The 22,256-nt window shown below is 39.1% G+C and overlaps 1 protein-coding gene and 1 long non-coding RNA gene across 5 annotated transcripts in view; one reads left to right on the top strand and one right to left on the bottom strand.

Annotated features, from left to right (window-relative positions):
* SRGAP1 (SLIT-ROBO Rho GTPase activating protein 1) overlaps positions 1-22,256 on the bottom strand; it is a 145,855-nt gene that overhangs the window by 54,499 nt on the left and 69,100 nt on the right. For all 4 annotated transcript variants that reach the window (XM_066183172.1, XM_066183173.1, XM_066183174.1 and 1 more), the window contains exons 2-4: positions 18,053-18,248; positions 15,487-15,649; positions 7,239-7,301 (exon numbers count right to left, since the gene is read on the bottom strand). In XM_066183172.1, the coding sequence (XP_066039269.1) occupies positions 7,239-7,301; positions 15,487-15,649; positions 18,053-18,248 (422 nt within the window). The remainder of the gene's footprint in view (positions 1-7,238; positions 7,302-15,486; positions 15,650-18,052; positions 18,249-22,256) is intronic.
* On the top strand, positions 9,284-10,062 carry LOC136290187 (uncharacterized). Its single transcript, XR_010721034.1, has 2 exons — positions 9,284-9,353; positions 9,610-10,062. It is a non-coding gene; the product is annotated as an uncharacterized lncRNA (long non-coding RNA).

Below are 22,256 nucleotides of genomic sequence, written 5' to 3'. Positions count from 1 at the left end.
CTTGGATGCATAACTAGAAGGGATACTAAGCAAGTTCACAGGTGATACAAAACTGGGAGGAGCTGCTGACTCCCTCCAAAGCAGGGAGGCCCTGCAGAGAGACCTTGACAAATTCAGAGAACTGGGCAATCACCAACCTCCTGAAAACCATCAAAGGAAAGGTGTTGGGACTCTGCACCTGGAATGGGGCAACCCTGGATGAACGGACAGACTGGGGAATGGGAGGCTGGAGGGCAGTGTCATGGAAAGTGACGTGGGGGTCCTGGTCAAGGGAAAGTTGAATAAGTCAGCAGTGCCCTGGCAGTCAGGAGGGCCACCCATGTCCTGGGGTGCATCAGGCACAGCATCGCCAGCTGGGCAAGGGAGGGGACAGCCTCACCTTGAGTATTGTGTGCAGTTTTGGGAGCCACAATAGAAGAGGGACATAAAGCTAATGGAGAGTGCCCAAAGGAGGGCCACAAAGATGGTGAAGGGCCTTGAGAGGAAGCTGCATGAGAAGTGCCTGAGGTCATTTGGTCTGTTCAGCCTGGAGAACAAGAGGCTGAGGGGAGACCTCACTGCAGTCAGCAACTTCCTCATGAGGGGCAGACACTGATTCCTTCTCTGTGGTGACCAGTGACAGGTCCCAAGGGAATGGCCTGAGGTTGTCAGGGGAAGTTTAAGTTGGATACTAGAAAGAGGTTCTTCACCCTGAGGGTGGCTAGGCACTGGGAGAGACTCCCCAGAGAAGTGGTCACAGCACCAAGCCCTGCCTGTGTTCAAGAATTATTTGGACAACACTCTTGGGCACATGACGTCACTCTTGGGGATGGTCTTACGCAGGGCCAGGAGCTGGATTCAATGATCCTTGTGGGTCCATTCAAATTCAGCATATTCTGTGATTCTATATCAAATATATCTCAAAGTTCTCTAATTGCATCTCAAAGCACCTACGTGGTGAAACAAGATTTATTCTTGCCAAAAGCAGTAAGCATTGAAGTTTCTAAACAGACTAGCAGACTAGGCATAAATGTCCTTCTGCAGTGGCTGACACTTCAGCTTGCCTCATTGGAAAAGGCAGTCCTCGAAGGAGTCCAAGTGTATCACTGTTCTCACCAATGTCTCCACACTGACTCCACTAGCTTCACATCACTGAGGAGTGTTTCTTTCTCTCACTGCCTGCTTACAGTGCAGGCTACCAAATCCAGAGTGTCTCACCCTACACTGACTGAAAGGCAAGTTTTGTGGGAGAACTACATGGAACTCATAGCCTTCACGGGGAACCAAGACGTCTACTTGAAATCCAAGTCCACACAACAAACTGCACAAGTTCTTGGTACAAATGGTTTCCTAAATAACTAAAATTTAAAAAGAAACTCTCTCTCTCTCTGTGTGTTCACAGGGCTGGACATCAGTCAGAGTCAGTCTTACCCAAGCCTCACTGGCTTAGGAATCAATATAGACTCTGCAAAGAGCTGGGATCAGCCTATGTATATTGACTCCTGTCCAGTTTGTTATGTTGGTAGCGCTGCTTATCTCATGCACTAGTGACACCATTATTTTGCAAGCCTTTGGGGAGAACTTTTTCATGATTTTGCTTTCTGCCTCTTTCATGATGTGTCAATGCTTTTTTAAGGGCTGATATTGCAGCAGCTGAACTAAATTTGAGAAAGCATTAGAGAGACACATATGGAAAAATAAATGGGAACAAGCTAGAGAGTTGGCTTCCAAGTATTTCAGTGCATACTTCCTCAACAAATTAGCTTAGAATCTGCAGGCTAAGTTGCATATATGATTCTCTTCCTTAACACTATGTCATCTTTTTGCCTTGGAGTTTTTAAGATTGTTAGATATTGCTAAGAACAGCAACAGACTTTCCTTAATAGACTTATTGAATGAAAAATTCTGAGATTTGTAGGCCTCTGATCTGTGAAGATGCAACAGATTCACAGATCTGTTATTCAAACTATGAATAACCTCATGAAACAAGTAAGAATGGTTCTCAAATGTCCACCAAACTGTTGAACTGACAGACCATCCTGTGAGAGCATCCATCACTGAACTTCCATTAGTCTCCAAAGTGCTTATTGATCAGCCATCAAGTATGAACTGAAAAAAGAGAGCAAGGTTGTAATTTTGCAGATGCTGAACTGTTACTGTGATATTTGCCTCATTTCTCTACTGTAGTGAACCAGCATTGTTAACTGCATACTAGTACCTTTCTAAAATGAAATACTGAGTTTATCTCCTATTAATTTAGCAGGTTTATTCTTACATATATATATATATATATATATATATATATATATATATATATATGTATATATATATATAAAATACATATTTCTGTCAGATGACTGTGTCAGACTACAAGCAGATGAAAAAGATTGTGCTACCCTTACTATGTACTCTCACATTTGTAGGTGACAGACTGCTCACTTAGTGGTATAAACATCTTGATTTGTGTGCCAAAGTTTCAGCATCATTCGTAAGAGCTCAGCAAACAGGCTTAAGGCAGAACATAGTATTTATCACAAGGAATGGCACACTAAAATCATCCTTAGATAATTATTTTATTTAACCCCACAGTTGTTATCTAGGCAAATCCATCAACAAGACAGTGCTATGGGCTAAAAGTGAAGAATGTTCCTCTAGCATGGGACTTGGCTTTCCTTCTCTACATGCATACTTCTTTTCTAGAAAATTCAAACCAAGGCAAGACTGAAAGCTACAGAGCTAAAATATATTGAAATTACTGTGTTAGCACGTACTTTATTTTTATAACAAAACTGCATAATTAAGAGCTTTTTCACAGTGTTTCTCAGGAAATAGGAATTTCCTGGAACAGCAGCTCATCCCCGGTGCATTTATCATGTTTGAATTGTTCTAGAATTGTCTCTGCTAAGCTGTGAGCTCTTCTCAGAAGGTGGAGTTGCAAGGGTTTCATTAAACTGAGTTATTTAGTGCTTTGCACAAGAAGTAAGTAAAATCTTATGCCCATTTTACCACACCAGTGGCCTCTAGCAGTTAAGCAGGCTCAGTATGAGCTGCTGTCAGTATCCTGTTCACTCACTTCCAACCCAACTCTGATTTGGTTTTAGGAATTGTTACTTATATATTACTATTAATATAGGGTTACTGATTTCACCTTCTCAGATCTCTGATGTGCCACAGTAAATTGAACATAACTTTTTAAAGAGAATTCAGATTCTGTGTTATTTTAGCAAAGAAAAAACGAAAATCTGGAAGCAACTACCTTGAGAAATTAAAGAGCCAAGATTTTTAAAAAGTAAGATAAATCAATGGAAAATGCAAGTGGCACAGCACCCCTGTCTTTTTTAACATCCAAGTTGCTTTGGACTGTCTCTACTTTTTCAGAGAGCTTTACATTTGCATTGCTTGTGAAATGTGTGGTGCCAGTAGGATTAATTTGGAAAGCCAAGTGGGAGACATGAAGACACACTTTTATGATGTGCATCACTTTTCTCCTTATTTTGCCCTCAGCCTTATTACTGGAACAGCTCTGTATTTTTAGCTAACTTGTGACCTTCCTGACATCTTTAGAGGACATTTATGAATATGTCCTGACCCCTAAATAAGTCCAGTGAAGACCTCTCTCCAATACAAGACAAGAGTCTGCCTACTTTCTGTTTCCTCTCATTCCCCATCACTCAGATATTATTGCTATATACCAGTACTTGATCTGACAAGGCAAGGTATTTTAGCTTCCCAGAGAAACAGAAGAAGAGTTTGACTGGGGAGTTTTCTATTTTGCGAAGATGATTTATTGCAAAGTCAATAATCTGTTGTCTCTTGAAGTCAATGTGTAATAAGATTTCTAAATCATTCAGTTCCCCAGAAAAATACAACCAAACATCTTCCAAGCTTTCAGTTTGACCAACTTTTCTTCCTGTAAATGCCTGGAAAAACTCCTATCTGTGACCCCACAAAACTAACTGAGCTCCCCTTTTCCCATCCCCTCCCCTCACCCAAAAGCTAAACCTCATTGTAGTTTCTACAGCTTATATTTTTATCTAAAACATGGGACTGATTCCTGGCCTGCACTGGCTGAAAGTGTGGTAAGGAGAGGAGTAAGAGAGGAGTGCAGCTGCTGGGATGCTGCAGACCTGAAAATACTGACAGTCTAGCACAGCCACGGAGAAACAAGGCATTGTTATAAGTACTTGCCAGTCGTCATTTACTAAACTTGCAAAGATACAATATGAAGCTTAGCTATTCAGTTATTTTTAGAATGATGTTTTCAGTCCTAATTTTAAAATCCATGCATAAAATACTGAAAATTGAATATACAGAGTTTTAAAATGCATTTTTACTATTGTAAAACATGTGGAAAACCTATCTAATGTAACATTTGAAAAAAACCTTTACATAGAAGAGATGGAAAATTAGAAACTAAGGTTTCCCTTAAAAATTCTAATCATTCCAGCAAAATAAGCCTGTTTTGTTCTCAGAACATCTTCTGAAGTTGTGGTTCACCTGCTTCTGTTCTTATTTTTTCAACGATCCTGTACATGACGCGTAGTTTAAACGAGGACAGCACAAGTTGAAGGCCTTAGTTTACAGACCTTTGTTGTAAGATAAGGCATGATGATAAGAAATAACCAGATTATTAAACCTTCTTCATACATATTAAAAGCTCCAATACTTGCCCCTTACTCGAAGGCTTTAGAAGTCTTTAAATTCCAATATGATATCATATTTTAAGTTATACTTCATGAAGGCACCTTTCCTTTCAAAGGAACAGAACTAAGTAGCAGGGAAAGACTTCAGTATTAGTATATTACTCACAGGTTTGAAATTAATTTGCCTTTTTTTGGACACAATGATTTATCTCACAATAGTAAGACTGATTTTTTTTTTTTAAACTTTTCCCCCTCTCTGTAAATCATGGGGCAAACAAGAAGATGGTATCTCCTTTTTGTGACTGAGAAATGTTGCTGCTGCAGATTAAAACTGTTGACACTTGTTCTGATAAGGCCACTATGATCTTATTCTGTACATAGTAAATGTCATAAAGAATTAAAAACCTGTGCATGAGGTCCCCATGTGTCTAGATACTGTTCTATCTTTATGTACAAGAGCAGATATAATACACAGATATGATGATAACCTTTCTAAACATGCAAGAAGTGAAACAGATGCTACTCTGCACCATACTGTCACTTCATTATGTGTGGGCTTTATTTAGCTAAACGTGGACATGTACAGCTGACCAAGCCCTTTGCAATCATTATGAAAAGCTGGACAATGAATTTAACAGTACAGATCACTTAATCCAAAGCAGATTCTTGTATCTGACTAAAGGCGTCTCATCTGCCCATACTAGATACTCAGGGACTTTAACTGGAACCCAAATAGCATACTTAGATATTTGTGTCTATACTGCAGATGTCTGAAAATCAGGTGAAGTAAATTCCATCCCAAGAAAGCATCCTGCAGCAGTGGCCTGACTCAAATTTTGGATAAATTCAGAACTTTTACAACATAAAAATTATTCATATTAAAAAAAAAAAAATAATCTTAAATTCTGAGAAAGGAATTAGCACACACTGGAAACCATAATATGGAAGTTAATACCTGATTAAATTTGATGGTTATCAGTGTGAAGACACAGCACTAGTGTGAAGAAAAAGAGTGAAAACACCGAAGTCCAGTCCTGCAGTTTTTCACTGGTACTTCAGAGAAGTATTTCAGCACATGCTTCACGGTTTCCCCACCCTGGGAGCACAGGCACTAATCCCAAGACTTGCCAGACACTGGAGTTATGCAACTGTTTAATTGAAACAAGACTGTATCTTCAGGGCTTATTCAGCACTTAAGTCCCACTTGTGCCACGGTTCCTGCAGTCGCTGATCCCCTGCAGCTGTGTGAATTGTCTGCGGCTATCACTACTTTGAAGAAGCTGATCCCAGAACACTTCACTGACTACAGGCCTCAGCCAAGAAGGCATTGCAGTATCACACCCTACACAATCGTGCTGGTTTCAGACAAAAAAAAAACCCCAAATAAAAAAAAAAAAAGGTGGTTTAGGAAGGCTTTGGGAATCTGTGTCCATTACGACTCAAAATAACTAGGCAAAAAGACAAGACTAATTTTCCTTGGATCTCCTTTTTGCCACCTAAGTTGTTCCTGAGTTCAAATGTTCTTCAACCCATCCACTGATGGCTGCACAATTTTCCCTAGGTCAAAAGAAAAATCATCAAGATGCACAAAAGTAATGTTTGAGCTCTGCCTGTGGAGAAGTGATTGCTGATAGCTTCCTAAACTTCACAAATGTTTCTTGATAACAATACTGTAAGGCTTTTAAAGGTCCTCCAAATCTTGAGGATGGGGAACAGAGCTGTCTAGACATTGTTATGCAGGGTACTGGAGTATATATGTTTCAGTTCTTTCAGACAAAAAAAAAATAGAATTTAAATGTACAACTTCCTTAACAAGCAGGAATCAACAAGCTTTTTTAAGAGATGCATATCACCAATTCCTCTTAATTCTACAGCTGTGTTTTAAAAAAGGGTAATTATTGCTTCTTTTCTTTTTCACAACATACCCCCTCAGAAAATAGCTGGGGAAATAGTTATCAGGTAGATGAGACACTGTTTTGCAGTAACAAGTTGTCTAAATGAGTTTCAAACAAGAAAACAGGTTCAGACCTAAGTTCTCTCAGATTTTCCTAGGGATTAGCAGGAGCTTGCCAGAATGTTCACAATGGTTTTTTTCTTGACCTCTCTAAATGGTATGGAAAGTCTACAAAACTCTCCGTTTTTCTTTTCATTATTTACTTATCCCAGTCAGGGATGTGGAAGGGCACGTAAGTAATATTTAGACAGCACAGCACTGGATCTGCAAACACCTATGATTTTTTACTGAGTGTACTCCCCAGGTCAAACTAAGCAGATGGCAGCATGGACAAAAACAAGGTAGAAAAGAAAGAAGTTTGCTCTGGTAAGCTCTGAGTAGAAATGTCTCATTAATAAATAATAAAACTTACAATAAACTGGCTTACCAGAGTCTGGGGGAAAAAAAGGGTTGAAAGTAAAGAATAATCTTGAAAGCATTAGCATTTGTATTTTATGTAACAAATGAGTAGTCTTTTCAAAAATATAGTATGGGCTTGTGTAAAAGACAAAAATAACTAACTCCACTGGGGTAACTTAGTTGATGAAAGTCCCCTTAAAATTTACAGAAGTAGTCTTATATGGAATTTGTATAAGATAAGCCAAGTAAGTAACTGTACTTACTGTGTAAAGCTCGTTAAGTACTTTCATTAAGTCTTCATGAAGCTGAAATGAAATCTCTTTACTCTGTAATTAAAAAAAAAAAAAACAAACCACAACATTAGAAAAGGGTATGTAAAAACTTTGCCATATATTTGTTTCTTGATATTTATACTCATTGTTCATCCTAGACAGTGAATACAGTGTTGCTCACAAAAACCATTCTGAATTACAGTGCACTAAAAAGAGTGATTCAGGGATGCAGAAGCAGACGGATGACATCTGGACAGAAGACTTCTAAAAAGAAACCCAGAAGTAATTTAAGATATTTCTCCCATAAAGCATCAGGAAATTAGGTGTCAACAGAAAGGGTAAAGTTCAAGATTAATGCTTTTAATAGAACAAACTGTGTACTGTTTTATAATTGATATGATATATACAAAAACCAAACCATGCAGAATGTGATATTCTAGAGGGACATTCTGCCCAATTCTACATCTAGGATAGTCTTTGTTTCTCAGCACATGCAACTATCTAAATATTTATGCAAGAAATAATTGTGGCTCCTCTTTGAAACAGATACCCAACTGCATAATATTCCACAGAGTGGGCTGCTGAACCAGCTTTGTTTAGCTTTTCTGGACTGTGACTTTACTTTCATTCTGACCCAGGAAAAAAAGAAATGCTTAGCAGTAGTTATTAACAAAGCAAGTATGTCAAAACAAGAGTATTTAATTGGAGTCTCACTGAAATATATTCCTTTGTTAGTTTCCCACAGCAGTTCAATCTGATGAAAATGGTGGCAACTGTGCAAGAGTTGAAGGCATTTGTATAACAGCCTTTGGAAAACAGCTACAGAACAGAGCTACAAGACTTGGCAAACAGCCTGGCTACACTTCTGTGATGCTCAGCATTCTAACGTCCATGCTGGAAATGTGAGGCTTTTTTTTTCCATGAATAAATTGATAATTAGTCTGGCTTCTAAAAACTCCAACTGCATGACAGATAATGGCCGTAGCTATGAGAAGTACTTTGTACAGATGCCAAAAGAAAATCCTCAGGGACTACTCATCTCCAAAGCTGCTAACGCATACTTGGCCATCACTAAAACACCTGAAGGAATAATGGCTTCTGAATGAGAATTTGCAGCACAACATCCACACATGAGGAGAAACCACATCACACATCCCACCCACTGTGTCTTCCAGGAATGAAGTAGATACATACAGTAGCTCAAACAGAAAATTCTGGGTGTTTTTTTTTCTCCTGCTCCTACCATCCCACTTTAACTCTGTGCAGTATTTTAAAGCACCCGTCATATCACGTATCAGTATTCACTCCAGTCCTTATATACAAGATAATTTTACACTGACAAGCTAGAAATGTAATTTAAAAAAACACTTCAGTGAAATTCTTGTATTCCCAAAGGCATTAGCTATAGTAGCTAAGGCACAGTAAGACAGCTGCTCTGAAGCTGAGGCACATAGAATTACTACAAAACTTTCCTTACTGCTTATACTTTTCAAAGATTGTATTTTCATGAAGTATGCATTAGTTCTGAAGCATCTAGAACACGAAGCTTACTACTTCCATTTCTTTGCAAATATCAGATTATTTTCATCTAATAAGAAGTAAATATGAAATAAAATTGCATACATGTAACAGTACACAGAGTCCTTCAAAAGAATTGGAAAAGGACTGCAGATTTGCAAGCTGCTGTGGGGAAATGCCGTAAAATCTTTAGCAAAAATTCTGGGTTGCCTTTCATTGCTTTACATTGGCACCCTGGCTTTAAAAGTCAGAAGCACAGCTTTAACACAGCTGAAAGCTGAAAGCTCCACGTGGAGGCCACCTGTTTGTTCTTGGATAGCTGCTTCTACAGTGCTGAATATGAGCTTTTTTAAAAATTACTTTAGCAGAAAGAAGGGCAAAACATACAAATAAGATGTTTGACATTAAGATGAGAGCATACCCATGTGGGAGGAAACTCTAGATGAACTCCAGCTTCAAGCAATTTATCCCTTTCAACTGTTGCTCACAGCCATCTGGAGGCTGATGAGAAGTCAAGCCCTAAATACAGCAACACCAACTCTAAGGCAGGATGCATTAACCTGGTAGTGCCAAAGTTTGTTTGAGAAGGTGAGACAGAAAACCCCAAACCAATTTTCTCTTTATCTCTTCAGATTTTACTGTAAGCAAAGCACACAGCAGTTCATTGAAGGATGCACTCTTCTTTGCTCTTCTTAACCAGATGAGCTGAGGGTTTGGTGAATGATCACTGTTTAGTAGGACCCATTTCTTCTCTTTGCTCCTTTCGAGTTCTGTCCAGCACTGAAACACAAGCAGTCCAGCCCTCGGGATTTACTGGCTAACATGTATATGTGATCTTTTCCAGGGCAACACAGTGATCAATGGTAAAACTGAAAGTGAATGGAAGAGATCACAATAGAGAAAGATGCTTTTCTAAAAGGACAATAAGCTTTAAAATGGAAAGCAAAAAGAGAAAGAGGGAGGTGATCAGCAAAAAGAGTGAAAATTGGGAAGTGACAACCAAGTAATGCCACACAAGCACAAAGGAGTCTTCCTTCCACCACTTCATCTGTCGACTTCAACCTGCAGAGGATGCCTGCTGTGATGGATAACACTTCAATTGATTTCAATCCTGATGAAAGATTTTGTAGGAATTGTCCAAAAAAATCAAGAAATTTGGTTAAACTTAGCAGTATAAAAGGGATTTATTTTTCAAGAACCAACACATTTTTCATTACCATTTAAGATCAAGAAATAGTGACTTGAGTGGCAAGCGATAGGGCTTTTAGTGTGTAATATATGGCATGTTAGAACACCAGTTAAGAAGTGAGTTTATTTTCAGTGGTTAATTGCTTTCCTATCTCTTGTTTATGCTACCTATTCCCAGCAGTAGGGTTCAGCATGTGTGCATGGTGTGCTTCCCTAGGAGCCTGTCCTCAGGGTACCCAAACAACAGAATGTAAGATGCAGCACACATTTTCCTGGAGCTGAGCTGATAGCTCTAATCAGGCTATTAAAACCTGACCAACAATCACTGAAGGTGCTTATTTATTCACTGTGTCCCTGAGAAATGCACTAGTACCTATTAACCAAAAGGACAAAGAATGTCATAAAAATGTTAGAGCACATGCAAAAATCTGCCAAAAATATTATATATGTTACTAATCTGGTTCAAGGCATTAAGAGACAGTAGTGTATTTTTTTTTCACCTGATAGCAGCATAGATCATACCAACGCAACAGACAAACAAATGTACCTAAACCCTCCTTTCAGTATGTGCTCAACTTTCAACACATCAGTGGTCCAACAGATGTTATCAAAATTTGTATTTCCTGATTAAAGTCTGAGAAATGTAAGATTTTATCCCATGTTAATATATTTTCATTGAAGTCTGTTAAAATTTTTCCATCCATTTCTGTTAAAGCATAATTTGGCTCTCCAGCTTTGCTCTTGTTTATTTTAACTGAAACTTAAGGATCAGTCCAGATCTTCCTGGAACTCCTTAGTGTCCGTATTTAGCATACACAACACTACTAAGTTACATCATTTAAGGAAAATATTCTGTGCCTATTGCTTTTAAATGAGTTTGCTGCTGGGGAGTGAAGTGCAAACCCTTCTTTTATGGAGGTTTCATGAGCTGCGTGACCCTAACATAGCCAACTCAGCAAAATTTTGTCCCAGACTTGCCAGTCTATAGCAACAAAAAGCTTTGCTATCCTTTTAAACATTCAAATGTTTAAGAAAATGATGCAAAAAAAAAAAATATCTATGTGCCACAATCTGTATAACACAGATTCAGTAGGTAGTCATATTCCTTGTTAATAGCCAGATTAAGGAACTAAAATATTTATTGTGCTTGATTTCTCCAGCATATTTTACTGTAAACACTGGAAGATATGCTCAGCTTGGCTTATGCAGAGTTCTGTCCAAGGAAAATACATGTTTATAAATTATAAATATACAAATCTGCTTAAGGATTTTGTGGGTATGTGTTTATACAGTTGATTATTACTGTTGGGGTAACCAGAACCACTGCATGAAATATTCTGCATAATATTTTTCCCTTCTGCTTGACATTTCTCCTTATTACTTTATTCTTTAATTGTCCCCATGAGGCCAGCTACCCCATCTGCCTGAAGAAACGTGCAAGCATGCAAGGTTTGAACTCCGCTACTTCATTTTTGTAATTTTATGTGCAGCATGAAGGCCAGGCATCAGTAGCAATCTTACTGCTTTTATATGCCAGCAATTAAAAAGATTAGGTGCCTATCTGAAAGTATGAGTCCTGACAGAATGTCTTCCAATATATGCTACAAAATCTCTATAATAGATCCTATCTTTGTCCTGCATTTAGGACATTTAAACAGATGCCAGTTCCTGATCCCTGGAAAAAAAGAATGAGAAATACCTCCTGGGAGAATGAAATTAATTAATATTAACGTGTTAAGGAGGCCAGACTAGACAGCAAAGCCATGTACAATCAGGTACCTGAATACAACACATCCTGTCCCATCAGACCATGTAAGGTAGAGCCAGTAGGGATAATATCCCTAAAACAATACAAATGTCCAGACAGATGTATATATGCACACAAAAGGAAAAACCAGAATGATGAAGAACAGAGAGTGAGACAAGGACAAGGTACAAAGACTAAGGAGCACAGACACCCTTGCCACTACATTTTACCAGATCATTCACTGGCTACTGCACACACCTTTTACAGAACAAGTAGAAAAAGGGGTTGCTACAAACTTATGGCTTGTGCTATATCCCACACAGGAGGGGCAACAAAACAATACTCCAGTGGTAAGCATGGCCAGGAAATGAGGAAATTATTTGATCTTTTTGTACTACAATTCAAGCTGGAATCAACCTTAAGATACAAATTCAAGCCACACTCCTCTAGAAAATGTTGGATTCACTTAATGGAAAAGTTTCATTTGAGAACCAACACGCCCACCAGCAAGAAGGAAAAAGTCAGTAACGTCTACCACTGAGAAGCAGAATGGGAAGTCCCATCCTCTTGGAAGGAGAAAGGGGGAGAAAAAAAGGGGGAGTAGAAAGAGTCAAGAAGTGCAGAGTAATTATGACTTTGCTGTTGTCTCCCCTTATCTTGCTTGTGGGCAATGGGGCAACCCACTCTGAGACACTTTCCATTTCTGCAGCAGGAAGACCGCGGTTTCAGAGCAGCACAATGAAGATCTGTCCTGGTCATGGACTTGGTGTATGTACTTACTCTCCAGACTCGGAAATGGAGTAGAGTACCTTGCTGCTGCAAGACTGATGGAGAATTAAAACAAGGTAAAAGTAGTAACGTGTAACACCATTGTATTAATAAGCTGTAAGATAACTGAAAGATCTACTAACTGAATATAGAGAAGCTTGACTAACTGGTATTTCTAAATTATAGAATCATAGAACTGCAGACATTACATGCTCTTGTATGCAATACTGTGAGAGCCAACAGAGTACAGATATTTCCTGCTCTTGACTATGGACTGCAGTAAGACATTGAGCACGTACTTGTTAGTCTATTTTTAAAATCTTCGTATTATTGCTTTTCTTGTTATTTGTATTTATTACTTAGGGAGACAGTACATATTTCACAGAACAGTATGATCAGATTCCAGAGTAGAAGTATCTGCAGGAGATGGCTTGTCTCCACTTTAATCCAAAATCTGTGAACAGTGAACAAATTGCATATGCTTTGATAGGGATACAACACCTACTGAGACTGATTATACTTTTCTCTGACACTATTTTATTCTAAATACATTATTTAGAAAAAAGTAATCTGCAGAACCACAGAAATTGACAGAAATTGCTTAAATATGCTATTTGATCTTTAAAAATCTCCAACAAAATCAATGCCATTTTCTTCAGGAAGAACACAATTTTGATGGAGGACATTGTTGGCCGTTAACTTTCTCACTTTAAGTGCACCTTCTCTTTGACGTCTTTCCTGCAAAGTGAACTTGTAGCACAGGATGTGTTTTGCATCTGATCTTTTTGTTGCTCAGTGAACATCCATTATGCAGTTCTGTGAGTACCTTAAGTTAGACTGCACATTCACATCTGACACAAATTATCACAGGATCATGGAAGGGTTTGGGTGGAAGAGCTTCATCATCAGTTCTGCACCTGGGAACTAACAGCAAATAAATCACCAGTACTCTGCAGCAAGCACCACAGTAAGAATTGTGCACACTGGGGCTCAGTGGAAATACCAAGCTTCTGCAACAAGTACTGAGCCGGACAGAATGTCTTAAAAATGCCTGCTCAGAATTGATACTGGTGAACAACCACATTCAGTTCACATGCCCATGAAGCTCACTTATACCATGCAGAGGTGCTGCATGTCTTCCTGTCACCCTCCCCCAACATTATGGGACAGGCTCAGATCCCCGCACACAGCCTTTGCTTAGCTCACTCTGCCCATGCTCCACCTCAGCTAACAGCTGTTTGACATGACACTCACAGTGAGTGTCAGCTGGCAAACCCTGATGAAAGGTAGCAAAGGGCTGCTGAGGATCTGGGCTCTACTAGTGTCAGCTTTAGCAGCTTATGCATGGCAGGACCACCCCAATTTCCCTGCTCTTCTCTACCCTTTAGAAAATCCAAGTTAGGAATAAAAAAGCAAGAGCAGATGCTTGCTCTTCTTCAAGAAGCTATGCTAGAAAGAGAAAATTTGAAATGTTGCACCTGAATGGGTAAAACATGCAGAGGACAGAGACAAGTTTATCAGGGAGATGGGACAATATGCCTCCTGTTAACACACCAAAAATACCCCTGTATCTTCTTCTTTTTGAGAGAGAACTTGCAGCAATCTCCATTAATAAATTATGAGTGAATAGAAAAGGACACACACTCCTCCACAGAAAGGAGTTCACCTGGACAGAAGGGAAGGAAAAGCAACATTTCTAGTGCCAAAGAACTGAACTATGATGAAAGCAAACCGGCTTGTCTAATAATGCACACCTATTGAAGAAGATATTTCTGAGATAAGACAAACAACTGGAAAATTATTCCAGATTCAATTAAAATTTTTCCATTGGTTTACAACTCTGAGATATCCAAACAGAGACAGTACTGCAGCCTGTTCAAATCACTTCTCTTACTATTGGATCAACTCCTATAACTATCTTCTAGATTACTAAATCGAGTTTTAGTAAATTACAGTTTTACATATCAGACCTATTATATGAACAACCCATTACTGATTGAGAAACTATAAACTGCAACTCTGTCTCTGTTACAGGTTTTAATGCATACCAGGAAGTTTGATCTAAGTTTTTACTTTTATTTCCTCCAAGTACAACCTATGTGCTCCCGAAATGATTCTTCTCCCCACCCCAGTGCACCTAGAATTATGGTCAAGTACAGGTGAAACTAGTTCCCTGTTTTGAAAACATTAACTTGGGTACCATCGCTATCATTTCGTCACACAATTTACATCTTTTAACCTTCATTCTTCTTGAACTCTTTTGTATGCGGATTATCTACCAGCATCTCACTGTGACTAACAAATATGCATTTATAATCTATTTTTCTTTTGGAACATTTTAACAACAATGACTGCAAACACATTATATTGATCTTGAGCTAAGGTTGCAGAGAATGCTTGCTTAGCACATGAGGGATTTACACATTGCATGACTTATGAAAATACATAACAGTCATGGAAAAGAACAAACATGTACAGAGACAACACTTGAAGGATCTAATAGAAATATTTACATTATCAAAAGTGTATGTCCATATTTAATATTAGGAAGAAAAGGAAACCCTTTTAGAAGAACTGCAGCATATGCCACCAACTTCATGTCAAGGGACTACAAAGCAAACTCTTGTTTTGTCTTCAATCAGTTCCATTCACAACGAAATTCTTTTTTACAAATAATTCATTAATACAGCATTACTATTTTGGGAGTCCTAAGAGAAAACTGTTTCCTTTCTGCATGGGTAGACAAGTGTGCTTTTTAGAGGAGGACAGGCTTTCCCCCTACTTTTTGGATATTTGTGATTCAGCTCTTAAGGTCATCAGCATATACAGCAGGATCCCAGGCATTTCAGCACTAAGTATTTGCTTCAAGAGAACAGTCATGAAGAATTTATATGTACGCTAAAACAGATTTTATGCTGTGTGTGCTGAATCTTCTCCTCACATGTTATCTACCAGGACACTTCTTCCTCCCTCATGCATCTTATATGCCCGGATGGAGGACTGCAGGAGAGGCATTACCTTCTTGAACATTCTGGTGGAGTCTTCACTTATCTGCATGAATCGCATGATCACATTGTTCAGGTAGATCTCACTCAGTGTTGCATGGTCTTTGCTTTCTCTTCTCACTTGGTTCAGGAGTAAGTACCAGCAATTCACCGGTGACAGGAGGTTCTGGTCTTTCCTGAGGAAGGAGATACACACATGTATAATGTATACAAATGAAAAGGTTATGTCATTAGCTGAAACATCTCACTGACATTTACAGTCATAACCTGTTAATTAAAAACAGCTGCTTCTGAACAGTCTATCCATTCTTGGAATAACTCAGGTTAGGCAAGCCTCAGATGACTTAAGACACATTCAAGTCTCATGAGGCATGGATACTCTGCAAGCCACCTGAAAGTATAAAAATATCTTGCCACAAAGCTTAGAGATGGAGTACATGTAAATGTTCAAAATCAATAAAGGTCACTCCTGGAAGAGTAACAGTAATTCAATTTTGACATTTGAAATAAACAAGCACTGGAAGCACAACCCAAATCCTTCATGAGCAAAATTGCAGGTGTAGCTATTTTCCTGCATTGGATTTGTGTAACTGATGAAGAAAATGTCCCAAGCATCCATATTCTGTGAGCAATGCTCATAAATTCACAGCATTCATAAATACACTGCTACTGCTAGTCCTAGATGTGTCAATTACAAGACAAAGAGCAGGACTGGACTTTTTCCAGTGATGCAATTCTGAATTCCCATGACAGACTTTTGCAATGTAGACCCACTCCCAGCTTTAATGTAGCAAAAAGTGAAATCAAAGATGACTTCTCATTTATTTTACACAAGGCAGAATAAAAATACATGTAGTTCAGCAACTATTTCACAGACAACAAAAACTTATTTATAAAATTTGTCTAATGATTTTATTGACATTTTAGTATGAAGTTTGCCTTTCAACTAATTGCTGCAGAAATTTGCTGCTCTATTTTTTTTTCTCTTTACAGTGATTCTCCTTTAGTTAAAAAGATGAAGCACATGAGGATAAAACAGGCAAAAGTGGTGATGAATTGAGGGAGAAACTCCTCCAACCCTTGGCAAACTCTTCTAATAATTAGCTTTTCTCATTGTTAGAAATATAGCCCTTAATTCCCATCTAATTGTCTACTTTTAGCTCTCACTCCCAGAATCAAAGCAACAAGGAATGATTAACAGACAAAAGTATTTTCTTACTCATCAGGGCTTTGCTTTGCAATGCATCAGGAGTTAAGAAAACTTCCTCCATTTGTTTCAGATAGACATCTTAACAGTGTTACTTCACAGCAAGGGGTTTTATCAGCCAGGTCAAACAAGAGCACTCCTGAAGGACCATGCTGCTATTACTTGGTCCTCACTGCTTCTGCATGTCCCAAAGCTGATCCCACACCTGATTCCTGATTATTCTGGGAGCAATGGTGGGAACAGCTCAGGGGACCAACAACTAAAGCCACTCTTGCCTCTTCTCAAAGTAACCTCTTCTCAAAGCAGAGAACTGCAAGAACAAAGCCAAAGGCAGAACTCAACTTGTAACCCCCACGCACAGCTGCCAGGCTGGATTTAACATGTTTAAGAACAAGGGAAGATGTTTGTACACACAAGGAAAAAGACTTTGCCACAAGCAGAATAAAAGCCACGGCTTTCTTTGAAGTGGTGACATATGCACAAGTTGGTTATTACAGAGAATCATTGAGTCACCTAAACAAATTTTAAGAAATACATATTAATGTAATCTATGAACTGTGCAAGCTGTATTTGATTAACCTTTCCTTTGCTGGATGTATTTGAAGAAGACTTTTGTCCTGGAACAACAGTTCTATCTGTGTATCTCTAGCATAGCACTGAGTGAACAGTGGAAAAATTATTTTTTATAAAACACTGTTCTAAATCCCTAAGCATAACAGGGCCAGAGACATGTATTCATTAATCAACACAAGTCAGGAAATAACCACATGAGACTATGTCAGCAAGTGAAGCACATGAAGCGTTTCAGAGAACTGTACACCTTCTGCTAGATACTACCTGACCACTTGTTTTGCACTAAAGACACTATGCCATTAAAGGGATACATTAAATTGCATAATGTTCACATCATCTTTATTCCCAGAAGACACAGCAAAGTTTACATGCAACAACAAATCAAGATAGTTTTATTTCTTAATGTCTTTTTTGGCCAAAATTGTCTTTTTTGTTGTTGTTGTAACGTTAACTGACCTTCATGCAGATACTTCAAAATCCTATCAGCTCCACTAGAAATGAGCACACAGATTTTCAAGCTTTTGGGGTCCTGCATCTCTTCTAGATACTGGCTGTATTTGCATACGGTAGGTTAGGGATAATAATTGTGCAACTTACCTTTTAAGAAACTGAAACTACTTGTCAGAAGCTGACATGAGTTACTGCATAGAGCCACATCAACACGAGCCTTTAGGCACTCATCTACCTTCAGCTGCAATGAGAACCGCTACGCTGTTTAGCAGGGGTGGAAATTTTAAATCGGCCTTTGAACCAGTAACAGGTACAACACGGGGGCGATGGGCAAGCAGGTTTCTCTTACTTGTACTGCTGATGATCCTTTGTACTTCTTGTTTTTGCCATGAACCTCTCTGCCAGTTTTTCCAGGTTTCGGGAATACTCCATCTCTATTTCCGACTTCTTGCGGAAGAAATCTTGTAGATCCTGAAGAAGTTGCACTCTCATTTCTGTCTGCTGCTCCAGGCATTTCTGTTGCTCAACGAGTTGAGCTCGGATCTCTAATGAGAGAAACACATAGCCACTCAGGTCAGTGAAAGCAAATTAACTGAGTGTTAACAACCAAAATTACAAACACTCCAGTGTAGTTCAGCCTCACAGTTACACCAGCTGGAGCTGGATTTCAGATCCCGTGGTGGGACACAGCAGTGGCAGCTCTCACTCCTCCCACCACATGCCTAATGCCCAGCATCTCCCCCCCTGCTGTCTCACAAACAGCTGTGGCAGGGGCTCAGGACTCTGCTCAGCTCAGGTGAGCCTCCACCTTCCTCTCTCATTCTCCTGACCTCTGGCACTAGCAGAATATCCATCTCAGAGTGATCTCCTTGCAGAAGGTGGTGCTGCCCTGAAGAATGGCTGGATAAACAAGCACCCTCTGGGGCAGGATCAGCCTGCTGACTGTCAGGTGTGCTGTCATCATGTACACCACAGAAACAACCTTGTGATAAACCCTGGAGGCATTATCCATTGTAACTGTGCACAGGTGAGCTTCTGTCATGGGTTTTGTAAAGAGCATATTATTCTATTCCATCTGGGTGGAGCAGAATTGCTTCTCTTTGCCCAAATGGGTCAGTGTCACTTATCAGATGGTGGAGTGATACTTATCTCTCTTTATTGTTTCACTACTTCCATGGGAATGTCTTCTGCTAATGGACCATTAAGAGCTCATCAATGACATTACACATTACAGTGCACTATTGCAAGCTGCCCCACACAGGGAGGAGGAGCCAAACCATCTTAACCTAGATAAAAAGCAGCCACAGTCCCACTAGGTATCCAGTTTTTCTACCGGATCCCTGGAGGAAGACCAGACCCATCTCACCATTACTGGACCCCTTTTTTTTCAACAGGACCATCTCTACTCCAAAAGAACCACATCTGCCACTCCAGGAGGGCTTACTTTGGACTGCTTCCAACACCCTGACCAACAGGGTGTCAGGTTGTATTTCTGACTCTGTCAGGGTTTTCTAGGATTTCTTGTTTGTTTGTTTGTTTGCTTATTCTTCTGTACTACAACATCTGTATTTTTATATCCCTACTAAAGAACTGCTATACCTATTCCCAAAATCTTTGCCTGACAGCCTTTTAATTGCAAATTTATGATAATTTGGGAAAGGGGGGGAGGGGGCTTACATTTTAAGGGAGACTCCAACCCTCCCTGGCAGATACCTGTCTATCTAAACGAAGACAGCTTCCATATCCCATATCTGCCCTATCTCTGCCAAGATGAGAGCCAGTGTAATATACTTGCATTCAACAGTGTTTTACAGCAAATATGGAGGAAAACATGTACCTATATTAAGAAACAACTATTCGAAAATTTGCACAAGGTTGCAGAGACTACAGTATATTTCTTAGCTTAAAAAAAAAATCGCTTTAGAAGACTCTCAGCTTAGAAGAGAATATATGCTCGTAGTTCTCTTCCAGAGTAACAGAGAAAAGCCTCCAGAATTCCTACCACTTTTTGCCATATGCAAAATTACTGTGTAATAGGGGTTTTATTTTAGAGATTTCTGGGGGTTTTGATTTTTTTTTTTTTCATTTTGATTGATAATTTTTAGCACTTTTATTTCCTGAGTACTAACCAGTTAGACACATTCTGAGAACATTTAGTCTAAAAAGATCCCTCTGGTTCTTTAGAGTTCATTACACTTTCGTCAGCTGCCCAGGCAGAGTGTACTCCCCAGTACTGTGGAATAAAATGAGGAGTAAACACTTTCTGACAATAATATGTGTATATTTTTTACACAGTTTAATGTTGTAACAAGGATTTATCAATAGGAAAACACCCAGAAGTGATGTCCATGTAAATGCAAAATTGTTGTGAAATTTTACTTGTTTCTAATGATGTAACCATGCTGTGGGCAAAAAGATCCTGGAAATCTTCAAAGCCCACAGCATAGCTTGAAATAGAAGAGCATTCTAAAAGCCATGCTAACATCACATGGAACTGCAAACCACTAAGTAGTAATAACATTGCAAAAAAATTATCTGATGCAACTAGGATCTATTGCATCTTTAGTGATCTTAGAGCAGGTATGAAGGCAGAGACCCACCCTGATGGGATTCAAATGTGTAAACTGAAATAAGGTGGTACGAGCACAGAAAACTGTTAAGCCAATGTATTTGCTGGAGGAGGGAGACACTGCAGTATTTTCTTCCAGCCCTCCTGTGAGCGACCAGCTGCTGTGTTAATCATTAATGAGACCATCCATTTTTATATAGTCTGGGAGGTGAACCAAAGAATTCATGGTTTGGTTTTCACTTCATTTCAAATCAGTTTGTTGGAAAAGAAACCATGCCTCCAGCAAGGATGAGCCACTGTAATACAACACTGTATCAATGACATTCATGTACACAGAGGAGAAAATCACATCAGAGCCGGAAGGTTAACATCAGAAACAGACACCCAAGACCACTTTTTTGGGTGTCTACTACTGTTAATATTGAAGTCATGGAAAATTCCTTTGTATGGGAAACAGGTTGTACAGATTCACTGGTCAGGAAGCAGCAATTTTGTCTGTAAGCTGGAGTTTTCACTAAATCCAGATCCATGTAAATGGTTCCGATACTTTGGGCATCTCCTTTTCCCACTCAAGATTTTCTAGCAGTTACTTTGAAAGCAGTGTTTTGTAAGGACAACTATGTTCCGATTATTTTGTAGGTCAGTGTATCTTGCTGCTATAATTCTTCCTTTTTAGGCAGGCTTTTACCATAGCAACAGGAATGAGAGAGATTTTAGAAACAGGAATATATGAATCAAAATACAAGAAACAATGAACAAGGGGACAACAGATAAAATATAAGAAACTGCCCTAGCTTTTTGATGCTGCCTGGATTTCCAGTGGATAATAGTGGCTTCCTTCAAACTTGTATTTTAGAAAACAAAATTGAAGCATGATCTATGAAAGCTGATGGAGATGTACAAGCTCTGGGTAAGGCTGGTAAAATGAGGGGCTCAGGGGGCTGCAGCTTTATGAAGAAAGATTTGTAATTTCTGGTTATTTGAATCTCAGTAAAGAGAAAGAACATGTTGACTCCAAAAGGCTGCGCCTGTGGTCTCCTGCTGGAGGAGAAAAAGGGGAGATGTACATCCCACTCATGCAGGCTGACCACAGTCAGTCCAGAAGTGACTTCAACAGCAGTTGTCCTTCCAGTCTTTCATGTCATTCTGCTCCTCCATTTTTTAATTCTTCTTTTACTAATAACACGTACAATGCCATACTGGCAGGTTGAGGGATGGCAATGAATAAGAAATCAGATCAGAAAATGTTGTGATTTCCATTTTCTGAAGAGAGCAATGGATTAAAAAAAACAAAAAACAACAAAAAACAACAAAAACAAACGACAACAAACCCCCAGAACAAGTACTGGCAAAACAGGCAGGCAGCCTGAGCAGCTGTGTATGACAAAATCACAATTGTCCAGGTACTATTAACTATAATAGACTACCCATTACCTACTGCTACAGAAGAATGCACCAAGGCAATGCTATTTTCTTTAACCAGTTCACATGTGTGATTTCCCTAGGGCTAGAAAGAGTGGTATGGAAAATTGCTGCACTGTATTTAAAGAAAAAAAATCAGTATAGTCCAAACTCCACAGATACAGAGACAGGTGCAGCAAGTAAGAGAAGGGTGCCTGTCTTTACTCTAATTTTGCTGGCACATTTAAATTTGAAGACAAATTGGTACCAGTTGTAATGGACAATGACATTGTCCTGTTCTGCTCCGCTGAGTGGCTCATGTCAAACTGCCAGGCTATTTTGTGCCAGGAAAAGACCCGTTAACACCTTCTCCTTCTTTCCCTTGGCAGCTTTGAGTCATGCTCACTGGTTTTCTGGCCAGGGGCTGGCTCAAAAAGGAATCCCATCCATTTATACTGCAGCTTGAACAGAGATCACATCAACTGGAAAAAAAATTAAATCCACCCTACAATTTGTCCAAGATTTACACACACAATCAAAGTGAGGAAGCAGTTAATGTGACTGCAATTAAATCAATAAACTG

This window comes from Chamaea fasciata, unplaced genomic scaffold, assembly GCF_029207755.1.
Source record: "Chamaea fasciata isolate MVZ Bird 193981 ecotype frontalis unplaced genomic scaffold, bChaFas1.0.hap1 SCAF_5, whole genome shotgun sequence".
Classification (NCBI taxonomy): Eukaryota; Metazoa; Chordata; class Aves; order Passeriformes; family Sylviidae; genus Chamaea; species Chamaea fasciata.
The sequence above is the reverse complement of the archived record's forward strand: the minus strand, read 5'-3'. Positions and strand labels throughout refer to the sequence as shown.